Here is a 23,476-nt window from a genome sequence, read left to right as displayed (position 1 = left end):
AGACCAAAGTAATTTTCAGAGGTAATGTTTACCTTCAGAATGCAGCAATAACAGTTAAAAAAAAAAAAAAGCCACAAAATATCTAAAATCTTGAGTTGAGAATGTACAAAACAAAGTCATAATAAAAAGAAAATTGCTTTACAAAGTCTCAAAATGAGTTTTAACAGTAAACATGTATCAAAGCATGGAAAATCTAAAATAAGGTTTTTGTATATATTGAATAATAAATTACAATTCTAGAAATAAAGAAAGGAAAGCAGTAACCATTCTGACTCAAGTAAAGAATCTTACATAGAATCTTTCTCTCGGGAAAACAGCACTGATAATAACTGTAGGTCTTGGCTTGACGTTTTTCAGTAGCGAGTACTTTCTAGGAACTGAAAAATAAACTGATAAATTCCTCCCCCAGCCCAATAGTGACAGCAATTTGAGATATATTTTTTCCTTCCTTTTATTAATGACTAAGAGAAAACCTATCCAACCCACCCATCAATATGAGCATGTGTATTTATGTGTGTTTAGGATGCCCTTGGAAAGTCTGTATTGAAATCAGAAAAAGAAGATAGCGTAAAGATGTGTGTTTGTCAGCGACAGGATTGGTTGGTTCTTTAATCAATCCTACCTATCCTTTCTTCTGCACTAATTCAGAGAAGCCAAATATCCCTCCCCCCTCTGCCCCAAACACTCAAGAGGGAAGAAGCTGCCATAAGGTGCCCATGGATGGATTTATCCCTTGTGCTTCTAACAGTGTCCAGGCTCTGGGTTGTGGTGCAGAACCAAATCTGTTGGGTTGGCCAAGTGAGGGCTGTTCTCCTCCAGTGGCAAGGCAGACTGCATTTGTCATGTCTGTAGGCAAACACCAAGACAATGACCCTGAGAAGTCCTTAGGGTGTAGATGAATCCCTGTGTGTAATGTGGATAAACCAGAAGATTTTTTTTTAATTGCGGACTTTCTTTTTTTTGTCTTTTACAGTTCTCTCTTGCTCTTCAGGATTTCCTATTTCTTTGTCTTGGAGTTACCAAAAGTGACAAAGACCACTCCTGGCTCCTGAAAACCACCGTTGGTGTGGAAGTCTTCTCCTGGGCTCTTTGAGTACCTCTGAAACACAGGTGAAGCAGATACCTCATAATGGGGATGAGAGATCACATCACATGTGGAAGACGTTTGTGTCTCAGATTGCTTAGTGACTGTGGTGGATGAAGTAATGATTGTGTTTCCAAACTGGTCCATTTCCTCGTACTGCTCCATGACAGTCCGGGTGGCTCCATAGAGCTTGGATCCATCAGGACCTGTCTGTAGCTCCAAGATGCTTTTCTGCCTCCGTGGATTTTGCGGGCTGGGGACATTCAGGGAGCAGTAGTCTGAAAAGCCTCCTCTCATCCCACAGTGGCAGCTGCCTTTGGAGGTGTCCAGAGGGCACCTCTCTTTCTCACTGCTCTGATGGTTGGAATTGCTGGGCTGTTTCACTGAGCTCTGCCCAACTTTTTTTTTTATGGTCTCAGATGTGTTCTCAAAGGAGGTCGTGTCATTCCCAGTAAACCTTGTTGACGGGTGGTTACAGGAGCTGAAGCTCTCCTGAGCAAAAGCATCCCTCTTTCCTGAAGAGTCAAGACGGTCTGGTGAAGGGATGTCCCAGGGGGAATGTGCTGTCCTGGGTGATTCTGCTGGTTTCCTGGCAGCAGATTCAATGGTGATGAAGGAAGGTGAGGAAGGAGAGCTGCCGCGAGATTGAACAAGGCGGGGGACCTCTAGCTCTGCCTTGGTTACCTCGGTCTTTTCTTCAACCTTTGCACCTCCCACAGATGCTGTTTCCCCTGTCTCCAGCGTGGTTCCCTCCTGCTTGGCTTTGCTTGAGACAATACTGATTTTACGGATATTGCTGCTGCTCGCAGAGCTTTGGGTGCTCCCCAGAGACTCCTTGAACAGCCCTGAGAGCCCAGCGATGTCTGACTCAGACTTGAGACTAGAGACAGAACAAAGAGCTTTCCTGATGGCCTCCTCAATGTCCAGGAGCCGGGCAAGTGTCTGCTCCTTCAGGTGGATGATCTCAGCACTTGCTCGCTCCAAGTCCCCAAAAACCAGGTCCACTGAGGAGACGCTGTCAGTGTCCTCCTTTGCCAGTGTCTCAGCCCTATCCTGCTGCTTGGCCTGGTGGGCTTTCTGACGAACAACCCAGTCAGGAACCTTCTCAAAGAAGCTCTTTAGAGCTTTCACGTCCACTTTGCTTGTTTCCTCCTCAAACTCCTTCACTCGAGTCAAGATCTCTTGCAGCTCCTTCTGTCTCCTGAGATTCTCAAAGATCTCCATAGCCTCCTTGACATTGCCTTTCATGATCTCCTCTTTGTGTACTGACAGCCTCTTCCGACGCTCATCTTCTGTTTCTCTCTTGGGTTTTTCTCTCATAACAACTGCTGGCTTCTCCTGGCCAGGTGTCTCTGCCTCTCCATCAGGACATTTCAATTGCCTACTATTCCCCTGCTGTTGCTCCTCAAAGGAGTTCGTTGACTGCTGATGGAAGGACATTGAATGACACATTTGCCTTCTCTCATTCACCTGTTTCATGACTCTCTGACTCTCCCACAATCCGTAAGAATTAGACACACTTTCTCTTTCCACCTTGGACGAGGCATTTTGTGCAATGTCATTTCCTCTCTTTGGAGGAGTGGTGTGGTCCACAGAGGAGATGTTTGGCTCCATCTGTCCTGACACATGAAGTGTCTGTGCTCTTCCGGGACAGGTTGGATGTGATACTGAAGAGCACCCATTCTCATCTTGGCACAGATCTATAGGCTTCTGAATCATCTCACCTGGACACCTCTTTGGAGCTACTGTTTTCCTACTCGTCATTCCCTGCTCAACTCCAAAACTAACCACTCCATTTTTCATTGGCTTTGAAGTTTCAGGTTCCCCCTTTCCTTGTCCTCCTTTGCTTGCCTTGTACTTTTCCTCTGCGATTTGAAGAGGGGTTTTGGCAGTGTTTTTTGGGAGCTTTCTCTCAGGGGTCATATCCTGACCTGTGACAGGCTTGTCCACAGATGTTTCCAAAGTGCAGCATTTTGCCTGAACCTCCCTGTGGTGTGATTGTTCACGTACTTCCATGCAGCTTAATCCCAGCTCTGTGAGGGGAGGCTTTGGCTTGCTGATGTCCCTTAGGCCTGGAGGTTTTGGAGGCAGGGGTGGAGGGGTGGGTTTGGTTGATCTGCTCGTGGTGTTATTTGCAGAGGCAGAGCGTATCTCGTGTAAGAGGTGCTCAGGTTTTGGAGGGGGAACAGGTTTTTTCCTGGGTGGGGCCATAATTTCTGCTTTTGGAGGAGACCTGAGCTTCTCTGCAGGACTCTGATCACTGGGTTTGCAGGACAGAGAAGGGAGGGTGGGAAGAGGGGTCTGGAGTGGTGCAGAACATCCTGGGGCTTCATCTTTGCTGGTTGATAGTGGAAGGGCACCTTCTCTGGTTGCTTTAGTTGAGGGTGGGCAATGCTCTGCTTTCATCACAGCAGCTGGGGGAGGAGGAGGAAAGTCATTATCAGCCTGCGACCCTGAAGCCACTACAGCAGTCTGGTTACTAACGACTTGAGTCTCATTTTTCTTTTTACACACAGAATAGGAATGCCCTGCATTTCTGTATATCATAGCGGCTTTAAAGTCCCCTCTGGAGACATTAACGTTAGACTTTTCCAGCGACTGAAGTGTGGCTTTTAAATTACCTCGGACAACGTCCTCCTTTTCTACCAGGCGCTGTTCTGTGGCGGCACTTTGCAGTGCTCTGATAGCTGTCTGCACATCCCCTCTGATAATAACATCTCTTTCTTCTTGCACTGATTGCTCTTTGTAATCAGACTCAACAAAAGGGTTTAAAAAGGTTTTCACAGGTGTGGCAGTATAAAGGCCATCCTTAATGCTAACTTCTCTACTAGGCACAACTTGGCTTTCCTGGCTCAATAGTTGTCCTCCCTGTACTTCCTCTGAAGCACTGACCTTTTTGTGTGATGCTATGCTCTTCTGAGACACGCTTGTGTGGGTCTTGGATGCCTCCTGGACTCTACTGGTGGTGGTGGTCCTGATGGAAGTGCTGTTGCTCTCCTGCATGGTGGATGTAGAGTCTTGTTGGCGTGTGGTTGATTGAAGGGTCATTGTGCCCTGTGTGCTGGCTGCCTGCTGCCTGCAGGCCATGTGGACCTCCTCCCTGTTTTTCTGTAGCTTGTTCTGGACATGATGCTGAATGTTTTTTGCCTCTGCTGTTGCTAGCCTCAGGCTTTGCATGGCAGCCTGAAGATCACTCCCAAGGGCCTTTTCTTCTGGCTGCCTCTGGCTGGCTTCCCCCATCACCGAGCTCTGCTGTTGCCCAGCCACTTCTCCCCCCTGAGCCATCACTTGGATTGGACATACGCCTTGCACTATAGCTTTGGGTTCCTTCAAACAGGCAGAGGACACTGCTTCTTTCTCTGCCTTCTTGCTGACATCTGCAACCCTTTGAATTGACTTTGTTGTCACTTTAAGCCCCCCCGACAGAATTTCTTCCTTTCCCATCACTGTGGGCAGGGGCTTCCCGAGACATTGCACAGTGGTGCCTGCCACACCTGCTGCATGCACAGCCTCTCTCTCCAGTGCACACTCTTTGCCCACGCTTTCACATGCAAACACCTTTTTTGCTCCCGCCATAGCCCCTGGCTCACCCTCTGCAATGACTTTCTCTACTTGTTCTCTGTTTGGTAAGACATGTATCTGAGCCCCTTGCACAACCCATGGGGTGCTCTCGTCTGCCCCCTGCTCTGCTTGGGAAGAGATGAGGGACTGTATCTCTGACTGTTGCTGGAGGTTCTTCAGGTAGTCTAGATCTCCCTTCTCAATGCAGCTCGCAAAAAGCTGGACATTGCCCTTCTCATTGTCCTCACGCTTAACGGTTACAGTTGTTTTCTGCTCCTGGGAAGAAGCCAACAGGTTCCCTATCGTTGACTTCACGTCCCCCTTGACAACTTTCTGCTGGACAGAATGGAACAGGAGGGAGTAGAGAGTCATTTTCACTGACCCTGACGCTGTCTCTTGTAAGACCATTCCCTTTTTGATGGAAGCATCTTGACAAAGGAGACCCTGTAGAGCTTTAGCTACATTTCCACTCAGGTCCTCTTTGCCTTTAACAGCTTCACTCTGGTCCAGTAGCTGCAATGGGCTTACTTTGATCTTGCCCTCTCTATCCTCCTCCACCAGCACTCCCTGTGCTTCCACATTGGTTCTGTGAAGCAGCTGCAGCATGATCCTTTGCAAATGACCTCCCACAATCTCTTCTTTCAGGACCTCTGGAGCTCCTGGGCTGCTGAGCTGGTACTTCACCATCTTCACACTCTCTATATCATTGGCTTCAATGAGGATCCCATCATGCTGAATAGCCTGGCAAGTGCAGAGTGTCTCTAAAGTCTCCTTCATGGTCCTTTCTTTCAGTTCTCTTTCTATACTACCCTCAGAAGCACTAAGTTTATCCAAGGGTGTGCTCTCAAAGAGCCATGTTGTACTTTTCACATCTGCACGAGGAATTGCTTCTTGGGGCTCAGCACTGGCCGTCACCTCTTGGTCCTTAAGCGTGTCCATTGGCTGGGTTTCAAACAACCAGGTGCAGCGTTTGACATCCCCTTTCTGGCTGTCCTCTCTCTGGACTGTGCTTATAGACGGACCTCTCTCTGCATCCCCGTACAGGGAGTCCACAGGCTGGTTTTCAAAAAGCCAAGTAGATGTCCTCACATCACCCCGCTGAACATCACTGACACTGACCATCCTCACATACTTCTTCTGGCCCACTTGCTGGGACTCGAACAGCTGCTTGTTGGACTGAACATCTCCCTTCTGCACATCGTCTACTGTTCGAGGCACTGATGTCTTTCCCACTGAAAAGGAGTCAAGAGGCTCTGTCTCAAACCTCCACCGGGCCGCCTGGACATCTCCTTTCTTGATGTCCTCTTGGGTCACAGCCCTAATCACAAACACCTCTTCCTCCTTCTTGATCTGATCCAGGGGCTTAGTTTCAAACAACCACCGGGCACCTTTCATATCGCCTTTCATGATTTCTTCTTTCTGCACTGAGGTGACCTCATGGTATCCCCCCTCTTTGTCCTGGATAGCATATAAGGGTTGACTTTCAAAGAGCATTGTGCAAGACTTGACATTAGCTTTGTTTATGGTATCTTTCTGGATCTTCTGGAGCTCTGTCTCATCCACTTTGTCATGGATTTGATCAAGCGAATAGGTCTCAAATACGAACCTCTTTCCTCCAACATCTCCCCCCTTGGCATCCTTCTCTGGAGGGATTTCCTGGATGCCCTCAGAGCTGTCCTTCAGGGTGTCCATAGGGTAGTTCTCAAACAACCAAGTGAACTTGTACACAGATCCAGCTTCAATTGTCCCATCATCCTTTTGGGATGTTGGTTTGGTGGCTGTATCCAAGGGCTTAGCTTCAAAGAACTCCTTCACTCTGGACACTTCCCCAGACTGTATCTCCACACGACTGGAGTACCGTATGGTTTTCTTTTGGTCAGCTTCACTGACAACACTGCTGCCCAAGGGTTCAGTCTCAAACAGGTGCCTGACAGTGTTGACATCAACTCCTTGTAATTCCTCCTGACTGTATGCCTTACTGACTTGTAAATACTGCTCCTCCTGGCCCTTCAGGGAGTCCAGGGGCTGAGTCTCAAACATCCATGTGTATGATTTTACATCAGCTTGGGGCACACTGTCATCCTCCTCCTTCTTCTTTTCAGCCTTCTCATACAGAGTGTGCATGGGCTGGGTTTCAAAAAGCCACCTGCAGGTCTTCACATCCCCCCGTTGGGAGATCTCCCGCTTCACCGAGGGATGTTCTTCACCTTCCATGGCTTGGTGATGAATGACGTCCATGGGCTGAGTTTCAAAGAGCCACTTGGCTGTTCTGACATCACCAGCCACCACCTCTTGTTTTGTGATCCCCCGTATTATATCCACTTTCTTGGTGCTTTCATCAAACTGGTCCAGGGGCCTGGTTTCAAACATCCATTTGTAGTTCTTAACATCACCACTGATGATTTGCTCTCTGCTTACAGAGGTGACTTCATGGAAATTACCAAAGCTATCCTTGATGGCATACAAAGGTGTTGTCTCAAACAGGATTTGGTTGGCTTTGACGTTGCCAGCTGGAATCTTCTCCTCTTCTTTGGTGATGGGCTCAGCATCAGCCTGCTTAATACTATCTAAGGGAAGAGTCTCAAACAGGGTCTTGAAAGACTTCACATCACCTTTCACTGCCTCTTCTATGCTGGTGGCTGGAATTTCTTCCTCAAATGCCTTGGAGATGCTGCCAAATGGACAGGTCTCAAAGACATGTTTTCTTTGCTTCACATCTCCCTTTTCCTCTGCTGAAAGCTCTACTTTCTGTAAACGTCCCACCTCAAAATTGTCTTTCAGGGTTTCCATTGGCTGAGTTTCGAATAGCCAGAGTGTAGATTTCACATCACCTCCAATGACTTGTTCTTTGGCTACAACACTTTCTGAAACTTCTCCTTTCAGAGAATCAAGAGTCTGGGTCTCAAAGAGCATCCGCTGCTTACTGACATCTGCCCCTGTGACAAAATCTGTTGAGGCCTTGAAATCCTGTTCTTCAACTGTGATTTCTCTGATGGCGTCCAGAGGCTGAGTTTCAAATATCCACCTTGCTCCACTGACATCTGGCCTTCCAATTTCTTCCAATGAAATCCCACGGATTATTTGCACTTTGGAAGTGTCCTTGTTGATGGTATCCAGGGGCTGAGTCTCAAAGAGCCAGCGAGCTGTTCTGACTGCATTGCTCTGAATTTCTTCTCTGCAGACAGACTTGATTTCATGAATGTTCCCAGTTTTGTCTCTGATGGCACAAAGGGGCTCTGTTTGGAAGAGCCTGATAGTTTTCTTCACATCGCCTTTTAGCTCCTGGATTTCAGATTTGAGTTGTAGGATGCTCTTCTCCTCCACTGAGCAGCAGCGTCCTATAGCATCCAAGGACTGCGCTTCAAAGAGCTGTTTGGCACCTTTCACATCACCTCCCTGGACAGGATCCTTGAGAACGGCCTCCTGCACTTCGGTTTCATCTGAGTACAATTTGTTTAATGAGTCTAGTGGTTGGGTTTCAAAGAGCCACCGGGCAGTATGCACATCCCCCCTGGCAAGGTCTGTTTCTGATACCTTGGTTAGTGTTGACAGACCATCACCTTTGATTGACTGGTTTTCAAACCTCAGGGAAGTACTTTTCACATCCCCACCAGGAATGATCTCTTCTTCTGCCAGCTTCTTTGTGGCTTGATGGTCCCCAATGGAGTCAAGTGCCCAGTTCTCGAAGATCCATCGCATTGACTGGACCTCTCCTGGAAGAACTTTGTCCAAGTTCACAGATGCCTGTGCATTGGGATCTTCAGTATTCAGCATTTCTGCCAGGTCCTCAGTCACAGCTTCTTCCAAGTTCTTCCTGAGCTCAGGATGCATGTGTCTGTAGAGCCTCTTCAGCTCGTTCACTTGACGCTGCTGGTAGAACTTGGAGAAGGCTTGCTTTGGAGGAGGCACAGGGAGTGGGTTGGGATCCTGATTCCCTGGAGTGATGACCTGGACTGAGCCAAGGGCAGGGGCAGGTGGGGGTGGTAAGTCATCTTCCATTGTCTTGATGGCTATGTTAGACGATTTCTGAGCCTCTGCCATCTTTAGGGAAACAGTTTTAAATGTCAGCATCATCTTTTACCACCCAACCCCGTGGCTGTTAGTACTGAGAACAGCAAAGGAAAGAAACAGCCAACAAGGGAAATCCATACACCTACTGAGCTCCATACCTTTGGTTGAGTAGCACACAAAGCATCACACCACTGCACACGCTTCAGGCTTCATGTTAGCTCTGGTTCCACAGCAAGGCACTCTAAAGCAAGTTTCTAATCCAGGCATGTGTTGTGGTTAGTCTACAGTCCCCAGGATTCAGTCCAGCTCCAGTGTATCAGAGACGCTCTATTTGGACTGCGTCAGCAAGCAAAGAATGACCACAAGAATAACATGAAGAAAGCTGTCTTAAAATAGTGAGCTAAAAGTTAACTTCTCCCTCCCATTCCCAATGTCCAGGGCAGTGTGAGGACCTGCAGAGAGTCTGAGAACATAGGACATGGGTGCAGGAGAAAGCCAAGGAGCTATTTGTGAAGAGGTCTCAAGAAGAAAATGGAGTGAGGGAACCAAACAAAAGTGTCAAACTAAGCTGATGAGGACAACCTGGTTTTGGGTAGAAAGCTAGTGTGGTGAGCTTTTGGTAGCACCAGGGGCTGCAAGAATGAGGGCCTGGGGAAGGACATTTGCCTGACTGATGATTTCTTCTGCTGGATTTACATGTGTACCTCATATCATAATTTGCATGGGAATAGATATACAATTAGAGACTTCAATAAAGCTCTTTTGACTTGCAGACTTGTACAGGCATGAGGCTAAATAAGGTTTACAATCTACTGGTATTAGCAGGACAAATTCTGTGCTCTGTTCAGAGGAAAAAGCAAAGCTGAGGAATGAGAAGCTGGGGAAACACCCATAGCTGGGGGCCAGGAAGGGTTAGACCTGCTTAGACTCCGTCAGTCTGAGCTCAGCTCAAATTCATGGCAGCATTGGTACAGAAGTAAACAGAGGGTTCATTGGTGACAGGATGGACTGGGATTGTTCAGCCTACCTTTGAGCCTCACTTTCTGCATTTTTTTCTCCTTAGCTTTGCAATCCTGGGTGCCCAACGCTGAACTGAATACCTGTGACCTGCCCTGGCTTGGCATTTATCCAAAGGGAAGGTAGCCGAGGCCTATAGTCATTATCTAAAAGAGACTGTAATCCTGGTGGCTTTCCTTTCTGTAAGCAGATCTGCTGACCCTTGGCATGCCTTTGGAGTTACGTCTGTTGAGTTATGCCTGGAATATTATTAGTTGTTGCTCAAAGCAATGGCGCGTGGTGTTATTTCACTCTGTTACACACAGATTGTTCTGGCTAAAAATAAGTATTGAACATTAGTAAAAAACCCACCCCAGAATGTCAACATTAGCATATTTTTCAGTAAGTGTAAAATGCAAATCTTTCACATAAGCCGACATAATTTGAACACGCTTTTTAAAATAAGGGTGTTTTTTTTTTTGGAGGGGTGAGAATCTGTGAAGAGCTTCTGAAGGTGGGGAAGGGCGACCGAGCAGCTGATAGCTATATTCAGTAAGAAAGTGCTCTGCGCTGCCTTGTGTGAGTATTTAAATCACACTCCACCACAGTCCACAAATATTTGGTTAGATAACGGTGCTTATCTTTAACATTTCTTACCTTGCTTTTTTTCTGGCTGTGGGGAGAGAGAGTGGAATTGTCCTTCACAGTGCTCTGGAAAAGAGAAGGGGAGAAATGGCATCAAACTGCTCTGGAAGACCCTTCTATTATCTGTATATATATATAGATCTACTACAGAGACCTGAAAAACATTACAGGTGAGGTTTTTGGGTTCACTGGCGGTTCTGTACAGCTGGAAAAAAAATCTTATTACAGGTTGATCAGAAATAGTTTTTTCCAAAAATCAATGCACAAAGTGCCAAACACATTTGTTTAGAGTGATTTCTGCAGAGTTTGATTTAGCTTGTAGTTTTGTTTATAATTTAACATTTTAAAAATAAAACTGAGTTACATTTGTAATTTCATTAAGGAATGTGAAATTAAATGTTTCGAAATTGCTTTTATTATTTTTTTTCCCCTCAGACTTCTAACTGGTTGTAATTTTCCAGTTACAGTCTTCACTTATGTATTTTCAACCTGGGCTGCATCAGTCTGGACTCCTCCAGTGCAGAACCCTGACACACGCTCAAGAGACACAATCTCTGAGCAGGGACCCTGTGAAAGAGCGAGTCCAGGTGTGAAATCACATCCCACGTTACTCCTGGATCACCAGTGGAGCTGGGTCAATGGGGAAAACGTAGCTCAGTGCTTCACAACCCTTATAACCCGAATTATCCTGTGATCCAATGATTGGCCTGGAGTGGGTGATTAAATCCCTCCATCCCAGACCAAGGGCTCTAAATGAAGGAACACAGGGAGGTTGTACTGTAAAGTTATGATTGAGTGTGACGTATATGGTCACATATATGTGTGTATGTTGGAATGGGTATAGCATGGAGATGTATGTGTTGCTGTGTGCTGAATATTTCCTCCATGGATGTGAGTGTATAAATATACATGTGTAAATAAAGTGGGAATCTTATGTATGAAAAAGCTCCTTGTATGGGTTAGTGGATGTAGACTTGTGTGCATGTGTTTGGTATGTGTGTGAATATAATGTATATATATGTGTGCATGTGCATTTATATACATCATATTGGCACTTAGGGACATGGTTTAGTGATGCGTTTTCTAGTGTTAAATTTATGGTTGGATTCGATAATCTTAAAGTTCTTTTCCGAACCTAAATGATTCAATGATATACATACGTATCAGCACCTTTGATAACATATATACAATGCTTGCAAATGGCAAGGGAAAGCTGGCCATTTTTGGAAAAACAAACGCCACGTTTCTCCAGATTTCCCAAACCAGATATTTTCTCTCACCCTCTTACAGCCACTTGCTGGGACAGGACATTGTTGGGATGCCGCTGGTGGTTTGCGAGGGGGAGGACGGCATCGCGCAGGACCTACCGGCTGTGCGGGGCTGCCGGCGTGAGCAGCAGCGGCAGCTGTCTGGGAGAGATAGCGAGCCGACAGCTCCTTCACGGAGCGCGCAGAGGACCTCCCTCGTCCTTGGTGAGGTATGCGGCCAGTGTGGTCTGATGTGTCTAAAAATGACCGCGTCCTCTCATCTGAAACAGGAACAGACATGCACGGTGAACAACGTGCCAAAGACAGGAGGGCATGGCCAGGATGCAGTGGGAGCATCGCCTGCTCAGAGCTCTGCCAAGTGCCTCTGCCTTCTGCACACTGACTAACCAAACAGCCCCCACCCTAAGGCCCCAAAATTTTAGGGTCTACAGCGGTCTACTTCTTCCTCACACGAGGAGGAGGAGGGGCAGGTGCTGATCTCTTCTCTTTGATGACCAATGACAGAAGCTGAGGGAATGGCAGGAAGATGTGCCAGGGGAGGTTTAGGTTGGACATGAGGAAAAGGTTCTTCACCCAGAGGGTGCTGGACACTGAACAGGCTCCCCAGGGAGATGTCACGGCCCCAAGCCTGACAGTGTTCAAGAAGAGACTGGACAACGTCCTCAGACACACGGTGTGAACTGTGGGGTGTCCTGTGCAGGGACAGGAGTTGGACTCGATGATACGTGTGGGTCCCTTCCAGCTCAGGACATTCTATGATTCTATTCTATGAAAACTTAACATCATGACCCTTAATGAAGAAAACATGGACATTTCCACCTCTTTCATGGCTGAAATGAACTTTGATCCTGAATGAGAATAACACATTGGGCAGTGACCTGATGCCATGGTCTTGTTGGGGGGGCACAGAGCCTATACCCATCCCCACATTGTTGGACAAGGCCGTCACCAACCAGGAGCAAGATAGAGGACATGAAGAAGCTAGGTATGTTCAACTTTAACCAATTCCCACTTTTTTTTACTCCATGGCCACACTTCTTTCCCATCAACAAGCCTCAGAAATAGTTGCACCCATTTATCTTTACCTCTTCCCTGCTAAATTGTTTCAGGGAACTAAGAGATGAAGAGGCTATGAGACTTAACTAGGGAGGTAGCAGGGAGTCTGCAGCAGAGCCAGAGGACTAAAACCTGTTCTTAGCTTAGAGATCTGATATTTTGAGTGGCACCACCTCCCATGAAGCACCCACTGGTGCCTCAGCATGACATTGTTGAGATATTCAAGATATTCAGCATTCCTCCTACCGTGTTCAGACATCTCCCATGGAGACGACAACTGAGGATGTCCCTATCTGGGTCGTGGAGAAATGGCTAGTCTGGAAAGAGGTGATCTATTAGCCAGACCTCCCAAGGGTTGCACAGAGGGATTGGATGGTCACGCACTTTTGGATGGTGCTCAAGCCATGCTCCCCAGTTCCCACCTGTTGTGCGCCCTTCCCCTTGGTCATTATCCCCATAAACAGCAAGGGGTTCCCCTCCCTCAGAGGATTAGAGCTGTGTCCATCCCCAGAGAGAGGTTTATGTCAAAACTAACAGCTCTAAAGCAGATGGGTTTACTTTTCAAAGAAAGAGATAACTCCAAATTCTTGTTAAGGAATTTCTTTTTTTGCATTAATCCATTAGGTGTGAGCAGGATGACCATCTCCACATCCCACCACAGCCATCTATAGAGCTTTACACCTATATGGTGCATCTGAGTTCTCTAGGTTATTCAGGGCTGTAATTTCTCTGTTACTACTGTAAAAACACGAGAAGGTTCTCCTTTTATCTGCAGGCTTGCACTGCTGCATTTGGATTTAGTGTGGTATTTGCAATGTTTTCTGTTTGAACAATGGGCTCCCTCTCCACAAATCCAGCTATTGCACAGCCGGGAAAGGGCTGATGTACTTTTTAATATGTGCACATTAGAAGCACCGCAGCAATTCTAGCCTTCTTTGCCCTGAAATCTCAGTCCCCGAATCATGAGATTTTGTGAATAACAAACTTAATTCCCCCTTTTTTTCCTGTGTTGTGAGTTCAAATTTTCAAGTTTTTCCTTAAAATACTGAAGGCAGTTTACTCTGGTGTTATTTTAAAATGACAACAGGTAATGTCATACACTAATGGGAGATGGTGCTTCAAATGCAACATCAGTTCCTACAGGGACAAACACATACCAAAAAGCCATCAAGATAAAAGCAGAAGGACCCCAGTGAGCTTGTTAGACACTGGCTTACGTGTTGCTGGAAGGTACCAAACCCCAAGATTTCATTTGTCCTTGGTTCCAGCTGCTTGTGCAGATGTACAAGTGTTTTGAGGCAGAACCAAGGCTGGATACATGAGGAAGCAGCTGGATGCAATACAGATATATTTGCCCATTTCTTTCAGAGGTCAACAGGACACCAGGGGAGGAAATAGAAGATATTTCCTTAATCCTTTTTTCTTTTTTTTTCTAAGTCACCGTGTAAATATGGGACATCTCTCCCTGATTTCTGCTATCCAGAACTTAAACACTGAGTCAAAATGAATTATTAACCTACAGCCAGTGGAGCCAGTGACACTGCTGGAACAGATTTGGTGCATCTTAAGATAGACTGCAAGATAAACCACCCTTTGATTGCATCAGTTTTTCTCCACTCTGCTCAAGAAACCCCAAACTTTGGCTAGAACCTGGCTTTTCGAGATGAATGGTGTCCCAGAAATGAGGAGGAAAGGATCAAGGCACCTCTGAGACATCAACATTTACAGGAGCTAGTGCTGATAGCTGCTAACACAAGTCCCAATATCTGCTGCAGTGGGCTTCTCCCTTCATTTGAAGGCTCAAGGCACACATTTGAAAGGGTCCACTCTATAAAAATGGAAAATGGAGTTATTCGTAGTGAAGATACTTTGGATTTTGTGGTCTTTCCTTATTATGGCTGTACCCTGTGAGAAGAGCACTGAAGCATGTGCTGAATTAGCTGCAGAAAGCTTTGAAGAATCTTGTCTGGAAGTCTCTCCCTTTTCTCCTCCATTGCTGAATTGCCTACTGGAAAGGCAAAAGGGGTCTGATCAGTCTGGAAAAGAGAAGGTTTCTCCCTTGCAATGTGATATGGCTTGGCTAAACCTCCCAGTAAGAGCAATAGGGAGAGATGAGGAGAGTCACTCTTCCTGGCTTTAAAGCAGAAATAAAACCAAGCACAGATTTACAGCCTTTCTGGTTGGTAAAATGAACACAAGTTCTTGGCAAAGGCATGTCCACGCTGAAAAACCTCTCCTAAAAACTACCCCTAGGAGATGGGAGCCTTTACCAGCAAGGCAGGGACCCTGCTTAGGCTGACACCAGCATTACCACGCTTAACTGTTTTGGAGCCAAGTACTTGGCAAAAACATCCCCATGTCCTAGAGCTGGGCTGGTGGTTTTTAATGGTCTCCTCCCAGCCCAGGCTACAGATATTATCACTGAGCTGATGTAACTTGTATTGGCCCATGAGCCCTTTGAGTGAGATGATGAGTCACCATCCCTGGAGGTGTTTAAAAGGCATATAGATGAGGTTCTTAGAGACATTGGTTAGTGCTAGATTTAGGTTATGGTTGGACCTGATGATCTCAAGGGTCTCTTGCAACCAAAATGATTCTATGATGCCCAGTGGAGAGCAATGTGCCCCTCCAGCCAAGAGAGAAATGCAGCTGAATGCAGATTTCTAGTCCATTCGGTAGAAAATAGCACAGCCTCAGTTCTACCCAGTCCTTCATCTGTTAGCTTGGACGGCTGAAAGGCCACAGGGCTTCTGTTTTAATGACGGATATAATTAGATCCAAGACTTCTGTTGAAGCCTTCCTCTTAGCGCTGCCTTTGTTATATTTTTTAATTTTCTTTTAGTTTTTGACATGTTTTTTTTTGCAGTGCACGGGCTGTGCGCAGCCTGCTGTTTGCTTATCGCTTCTCACAAAACCGCCTGCCTTAGATAGGGGCTGCTCCAACCCACCGGGCAGGCGGCTGGCGCTGCACTTGCGGAATGTCTGGCTCTTGCCTGACAAAACAGGCTGCTGCCACCCTCCTAATTGCTAATCGTAGATAAAAGCAAAAGAACAACAGTTCATTCTGCTAACAAGAAAGCCGAGCTGTCACGTGTGTGCGGCTAATGACGTTCAAGCAGCGCCTAAAACATCTCGAGAGGTGTGAGGATGGTGCCATTGCACAGCATCCCCTGGGAGGATTGGGGGAGCTTCCCAGCTGGGAATGTTAAAGCAAAACCAAAGGATATTATGCAGACCTGGCTTAAGGCATTGTTTGTTGCGTATGAGATGGAGGGTATGGAAATCCAGCTTGAGATCTGTGCCAGGCTCCACGTTTCTTCCTCTCTGGCATGTTCGGCATCCACTCCAGCGCTGAGTGATGCATCCCCCGCAGCACTGATTGACTAGCACTGACTGCGGCCCCGGGGGTTTTAAACCTGATACTTCAAGCATTAAAGCATCCTCCCTTAGCTAAAATGGAATAAATGAGCTCCTAAGGACCCCCTCCTCCCATCCCACCCAACAGACTAACAGACGGCACTGCAGACAACAACCCTGATGTCCAAATGAAGGATATGGGGAATGCTTCTCCCTGTTGGGGTTTGCCGGCAAAATGTCCTTCATGCCAGTGTCTGGCGCCAGATGAATCTGCACATTTCATGTGAGGGGCTGCAATGTTAGGACTGTCCAAAGAGAGCAGCTGCCGGGGTTCCTTAAGCTCTTCCATTGCCCCACATATGTGCAGCTCGGGCTCAGTTTACAGACCCCCTGACCCATCAGCCATGTCCCCTGAGAGCAGGGAGGGCTGCGGGACCTGGAAACATGCAGTGGGGAAAAATCATTCCTCATATCCTCATTTGTACTTGCTGATCTTTCTAGACAGAGGGGGGTGAAAGGCAAAGCAACAGAGGGAAAAAACCTCTTAAATATTAATCTAAAAATTCAGTCACTTCCTCTTCAATTATTGCCCATAAATCACTCAACTGCTCTGTCTCCTGCTGAAAATATTACGGGTCTCTTGAATTGTAATTGTATTACATTTGACAGCCAACTCCCAACAAGTGGAAAACAAATCACTAACAAAACATTACCCCCCCTCTTCTTCCTCTGAGAAAACCCCCATCTAGCCAGTAACACAGTAGCTCTGGCTCACTTTCCTTTCTATTTACACCACTTTGTGCTATGCAGAAACAAAGCTACCCACCTGTTGGTGTCCACCACCTCTGCTGCTGGCACTCCTTTGCAGCTCAGCTCCCACCACCAACCCCAGTGAGCTACCGAGCGCCTGAGTCACCTATTAAAAAAGGAAGCTGCAAGCTCAGCACCATTCTCCCGGGCCGCCTGGCCAACCACATGTCATCGGCTTTGCTCCCAAAAATCAGCCGCCCTGAGCAAACACAGCTGCTAAGCAAAGCCCTTTGTGTCACCATGTGAGCCCCACGGCGGCCCGTGAAGCGGGGGTTGTATAACAGGGCCTGAGATTAGCCAGGGGCTTGCACGGGGCTTGTACAAGCTGGATGGAAAGGGAGAGACCAGTGGTGGAAGTTGTGCCAGGGTCCTGTCCCCCTCCATCGCCCGCCAAAGGGAGAGTTGCTCTGGAGAGTATCCCATCCCAGCCAGCCGAATCCTGCATCCTCCATCACCTGCTCAGTGGTTGCCTGATGTTGCTCCTCTGCAGATCAACTTTGAGTTGGCCACCACAGCTGCTGGACCTGGCACGTCTCGCGCCAGGGAGCACAGATGTGTTGCGTTCTCACCCCTTGGCTGTGCCCAGGTTTGGGTGCTACGAGACATTCAGCCCATCCCATGGTGCAGGACCCAAAATCCAGGACTCAAAGGCTTGCGGGAGCAAAGGGACCTGGATCTTCTTATCACTGGGGAAATCAGGGCAGGAGAACAATGTCTTCTTCACACTGCAAAAGGGACTCTGTTTTTCAAGGGGGTGGAGGTGAACCTGGGTTTGTAGTGCTCTGACCTGGCTGTTTACTGGGAATTTGGGGCCATTTCTGCTATTCCTCCCTGCCTGAGATGGTTCACAGGTTACCCCCATGGTCATTACCAGTGGGCACCCCTGACTCAGGCTGTGTGGCTGGACATGTGCCCCCATTCCCACCTGCTTGTCCCTCACATGCATATCAGTGAAACCTTCATGACTCACTGTCTCCCTCCTGATGCTGGAAGCCCATCCCTGCACATGAAGACCCCATTTCTGTCTGTGCTTAGATTTGGGAGCTGCATATGCTGAATCACACCTATCCCATCTTTCTCACAGCTTTGCCCTCTAGAGAATTGGTACCCTGACAAAAGGGACTCCTAAATACCAACACTGCTCCATGACTGGGCTGGGGGAATTTGCACGGATGGGTAAGCACCCATAAAAGCTGGCTGGGAAACCAGCGCTGCCGTTTAATCCAGGAGCCTTGCAGCCCATTGGCGGTGCTCGGTCAGTGGGGAAAGGTTTAAATCTCTGGCCCCAACCCCTGCACCGGTGGCCCTGGTCCATGGGGAAGCTCTGCCAGAGGAGATGCACATCAAAGTGACATGGGAAGTGGAGCAGCTGCCTCACTGCCCCAGTTTGGAGGATGCTGAAAGGGTGAGTGGTCCCAGGATGCTTTGGCGAAGGGTGTGTGGGGAAGGGTAGTCCTGGGAGACTGAGGGTTTTGGGGGGGGAGAGCATCTCTAGCTATTTCTCATTGGTGTCTTGTCCTGCTCTTGAGGCTTTAGTGCATGTTAAAATGTCATGTGCTGCGTTTTCTGAAAGAAGGGGAAAAAAGACGGTATAAGGCTGTGGCAGGGAGTGTCAGAGGATTTAGGTGTCATGCAGTAAAGAGTGAGGACCAGTGATGCCCTAAAACATCCTGCTTATCCTCACGGGTACTCCCTCCTGACTCCCAGATCGCACACTGTTTGAAAACTGCAGTGTTCTCTTTCATTTTCCGTTCTAGAAAGGACAGCAAGGATTTGAAATTCAAGCGTTTTCTTTTTGCCATGTTTTGGTCAATTATGTGGCAGAGTGGCAACTGTAATCATTTTTTTTGTTTGTTTATTTGTTTTGTTTGTTTTTTTAAAGAACTCATCTGGATTTTGTTGGTTTTGGTCTAAGTTACTTTTTATTTATTTATTCATTTTTTACGACTACATGGGCCAGGAATCAACCTTTAAAAGTGAGAATTAAGGTCTTCACATGCTTATCAAACTAACTCAGATATAAAACCACCACTGATCACAGTTAGATAACTAATACAAATCAGACAAATTTACAACACTTTTTTTTTTCTGATTCCAAACTTTCATGAGCAGAGCTTCTCTTTTCAAATAAATTTGCACCGCATTGAGTACAATAGATCCTTGATTTGGAGGTGGGGTCATCTGTGGTATAGATAATAAATGTAAAGACTAATGCACCTCAAAAAATATAAATCATTCTCTTTTGAAAGGTTGTAAGAAAGATTTTGTACCGTCTGTAAGCCATATGTTAAAATCACTTGAGCAGCTCTGGTGCATAGAGCTAATATATGAATTCTGGGGTGGGAAATGGGCTGAAAAGTGCCAGAACCAGTGGAAGGCACTAAACAAGTAAAATAAAATAATGTAATTAAAGAACAGCTGTCTTGAAGAGGAAATGAGATTTAAAATAGCATTTCATGCTTTAGGAATTGTCTACTAGGTTGTAGTCAAATACTTGCAGGTATAAAAAGTTGCATTTCTAAATCTGAAGGGATGGGAGGAAGGGAAGAAAGCAACAGCTACTGGAGAGTGTCTCATTTCCCAGACTTGAATTTCAAAATCAGATCTCTTTACAACTTCCAGCACCTCTAAACTGAAAGTTCATGGTCTTTAGTCACTTCTCCAAATGTTTCTGGCTCCTCAGTGTCAGCTGGACTTCCCTTTGCAGGAGCAGCATCACTACCCTTGGGTAATTTGAACAGCTCCTGATAAGAGCTGGGAAAATTTAGCCTCAGGCAGAGCTGAATATCTGCCCCAAGGCGGCTCGAGGCTATTTCTGGGCTTTGCAAAAATCCAGGAATGTGGAGGACTCTATTCCTGGTACCAAAAATGCCAAGAAGCTCTGCCGAGAGACAGCTGCGGGTGACATTGCTGGCTGGGGACGTGCCCTTCCCGAGTGGGCCAGCAGCTGTGGGGCTCTCTGTCCTTGGAGAGGGCCTTCAACATCACCCGGTCCGCTCCCCTGCTTTTGGGATACATAGTGCGAGACAAGGCGGATGCAGCCCTCACTACCTGCTCAGCATTGCCTCAGTCTCTGTGTTCCTTGACTGCTTATAAAGGGTTAATACAAGCTGAGTGGCTGTTTAATAAATAGCTCCCCCAGGGCTGTGTATCGCTGGGATCTCAGTATGCAGCGCTGCCCTCTGATGTGCTGGGGGTCCTGTATCATGCACTGTTCTGGTACCCTCCGGTAACTCTTTGTCTGTTGTTTAAACAGGTTTTCACTGAAATGGTGATAAAGACCGATGCTTGCCATAGAACAAGAGCTGTTTCTGCTTCACAGAATCACAGAGTGGTTGGGGTTTGAAGGGACCTCTGGAGATCATCCAGTCCAACCCACCTGCTCAAGCAGGGTCACCAGAGCAGATCACACAGGAAGGTGTCCAGGTGGGTTTGGATGTCTCCAGAGAAGGAGACTCCACAGCCTCTCTGGACAGCCTGGTCCAGGCTCTGGCACCTCAAAGGAAAGAAGTTCCTCATATTCAGATGGAACCTCCTGTGTTTCAGTCTGTCCCTGTTGCCCCTCATCCTGTCATTGGGCACCACTGAACAGAGTCTGGTCCATACTCTTGACACCCACCCTTGAGTTATTTATCAGCATGAATAAGATCCCAAATTTCCCTCTTTCCCTGTTTCACCTGTTGCTAAAGGCTGGCCAGCAGAAGTACTATTTTCATCCCTAACCCCTCTGCCAAGCTCCATGTCCCCTGCCTGCTCTACTTTCTCCCCTACAGCAACATCTCAGCCCTTGCAGACTGCCATGCGGGATGACCATTTGTGATAGCGGCTTCCCTCCCCCTAATATCCCCTTCCCCAGGGAAAGCAACACTGAGCCACCCACCGCAATAACCTCAGCCTGGGGAGAGGTCTTCTCGGCATGCCACGAATACCAGACCTTTTAAGGGAAACCATCTCTAATCACCACAAAGAGATACCTTGGGAATGTCTGCGCAGGCACAAGCCCTGTGAGCACCACCAGCCACACATCCCACCTGGGATACAGATCACGGCTGGGCTCAGGTCTGCAAAATGTGCATCTTGAAGCATTTCGTTGCCACACCGCGATGTTTACTCGGGGGCATTGCATGGATACTACAAGGCTCTGAGGAGCTGTTGAGGCCCTGCCTTTACTTTCTATTCTTATCTTGGTGTTTCCATGCTGCTGTCAGCTCTTTATCACTGGCAGCCAAGAAATCTTAATACTGTTTTAGAAGAAGCAGCCGTAGCAAAATAAATAAATAAATAAAATAGCAGCATCTTTTAAAGAGAAAACCCCAACCCACTTGTAGCTATTGAGTTTCCCTGGCATTTTCACTTATTTCTGAATGAGTCAACTTGCCAATGAGAATTTGGGAGAGGAGAGAAATGGGCAGCTTTAAAAGTAAAATACTGGTTTGGACACTACTTAATGCAGAGATTCCTGCTGCTGTGTTCAAACCAAGTCCTGGGGTTTTTGCTGGTGCTGAAAAAGGCTTTCAATCTTCCTAGCATCAGGGCTTGGGCATCCTGGCCTCGTTACCCCCAAAAAGGAGGCTTTTGTATCCTGCAAAATACTGCATCTATTCAAGGGCTAAAAACAGCCTTTGTAGGATGTTCCTATGAATTTCCACCCATGCTGGATGCCTCGATTTCCACTAGTGGATTATCTACCACTTCACCTGATCAAGAACATGGGTTTTAATCTTTTGCCCCTTCTCATCAATTGATATTTGTACCCGAGGTACCAACTCCACTTGTTTTTCCCCAAATCCCTGTTTTTTAATAAAAACCCCAAGGTACTTCAGATATCTTCCAGCAAAGTTTTGAGTGAAAACTGGAGACCTGGAGGGAATAATTTCTGTTGTTCTGGCAGCAGTCAGCAGGATGTGTATCCCAGAAGGAAACCTTAACCACTGCTAAATGCACAAGCAGAAAAATACTACTTTCAGTTTAGGCCATTGGGGTCTAGTCCTTCCCACAGTGACTGGAGTCCTGGCTCTTTTCTGCTGGACATGACACAGACCTTAGAGCTAAAAGGCTTTAGCAGATGGATAAACAGATATGAGACACATTCGCGCACACTCAGGTGTAGGTTTCTGCTCCGTCTTACAGAATTGCACATGGTTTTGGAGTTGCTTTCCACCCGTGAGCACAAATAGGGACTGGTATGTCCATATTAATGCTGCTAACCCAACAGGCTCCTGAAGCCCTTTATTTAGCTCAGGGTCACAAACACATTTCTCAGCTCTCCCTGGAGCCTGGGAAATAAGAGAGAGGGGGAAAAAATTCCCTCCTTAACTAACCCTACTCTGCCTCCTGATCTCTAGGCATGTAAGAGGAAGAAAAGCTCATTTCCCTCTGAACAATCTACATTTTGCTGCCTGCTATCTACTTTCTACCAGTTCTGAACATGGTTTTGATCTGGAACCCCACAGCATCCATCTGGCTTGCCCAAATCCTTGTAAAGAGTTTTTCCCCTGTTGCTAGTCATGGTGACCTGAGTCACAATACCTAACAGTATTTTTTGGGAGAGAGTAGACATTGAGAGCTGGCCCCATTAATTTAAACCTCAAAGCTAGGAACTTGGATATTTCATTAAAAGGAGAAAAGCACTAATGTACTACGCTCTGTTTCCACCTTGAACATGCCCAAGCATCTGAGATGATGGTGCTGAACCAGACCAAAACCTCCATCTGTAGAGCATGGAGACAGCACCTTCTGCAGCAGAGAGTGGGATTTACCAAGCTTTGGACCAACAAAATAAAATCCACAGCTTTCCATGCTCTGCAATACCTCTTTCACAGCACAAGGTGCTCAGGATCCTCATTTGCCCTGCATTTTTGCATCACTCCAGGGTTCATATTCACGCCACAATTCACCCCGTTCTAATCTACCCCAAGGTTACTTACAGGGAGGTCTTGGTAGTCCCAACAGCTGTGTCACACCGTAGACAGCCCCAGTGGAAAATCTGTGTGAAACTTTCAGCCAGGCAGCCCTTAATGTATCCTATGAGGAGCCCTGCTCCACTTCCCGCACCCCCGGTCCTGTTCACTGCCTCCCAGTGGTCTCTGGCAGCTGGTTTTATCACCGAGCGCTGGGCTATGTTGAGAGGATGAACCACTTGGTCTATTTTTAGGGAAGAGTGAAATTGCTGTTCCACCAGGCTGAGTCAATCATAAGTTTTAGCAATCCTACACAGAGGCTGTGAAAGTCTGGGGGCCTGGCTTATTTTCAGCACTTATATTCATTCAAAATGCCCCTGGTGTAACCCAGTACAGGACAGAGGATGCTTCCAGGCAGTGGTGCAATGGGGAAAAGGCTTTTCCCTGACTCACTCTCATGTCCTTGGGTTGTGATCTGCATGACCAAGCCCTCTTTGCCTTTGGCCACCACCAAAGTTTTAAGGGAAAACCTGGGAAGGCGACAGGTATCAGCTGCAATTTTCTAGTTTCCTATTTCCTTATCAGTTCCAGTATTTTAGAACTAAGAAAAAAAAAAAAAAATAGAAAAGTGAGGGGAAGCATAATATGCCAAAAAGGATGATGGAACTATCTGCTTTATGGTCAGCTGGGAATTATCCTATTCTTGCAGTTCCTCTGTTAGCCATGTGGTGACTGCTCTGGGTGAGGTTTGGAGAGGGATAATGATAAAGCACTCAGCCCTGGAGGGC

General features: G+C 46.9%; 1 protein-coding gene across 1 annotated transcript; it reads right to left on the bottom strand.

The window, feature by feature from the left end:
- Positions 1-9: 9 nt before the first annotated feature.
- XIRP1 (xin actin binding repeat containing 1) lies at positions 10-22,875 on the bottom strand. Its single transcript, XM_082046056.1, has 4 exons — positions 22,716-22,875; positions 11,665-11,825; positions 10,310-10,363; positions 10-8,686 (listed from the first exon to the last, which is right to left on the bottom strand). Exon 4 carries the CDS (start codon positions 8,684-8,686, stop codon positions 998-1,000), a length of 7,689 nt encoding a protein of 2,562 aa, XP_081902182.1. The 5' UTR covers positions 10,310-10,363; positions 11,665-11,825; positions 22,716-22,875; the 3' UTR covers positions 10-997.
- Between the last annotated feature and the right edge of the window lie 601 nt (positions 22,876-23,476).

Source organism: Streptopelia decaocto, assembly GCF_964273445.1.
Source record: "Streptopelia decaocto genome assembly, chromosome: 2".
NCBI classification, from domain to species: domain Eukaryota; kingdom Metazoa; phylum Chordata; class Aves; order Columbiformes; family Columbidae; genus Streptopelia; species Streptopelia decaocto.
This window is presented reverse-complemented; position numbering and strand designations above follow the sequence as displayed.

Bases quoted from the DNA above. Each gene is read 5' to 3' on its own strand.
- XIRP1 (XM_082046056.1), bottom strand. From the start codon at position 8,686: ATGGCAGAGGCTCAGAAATCGTCTAACATAGCCATCAAGACAATGGAA.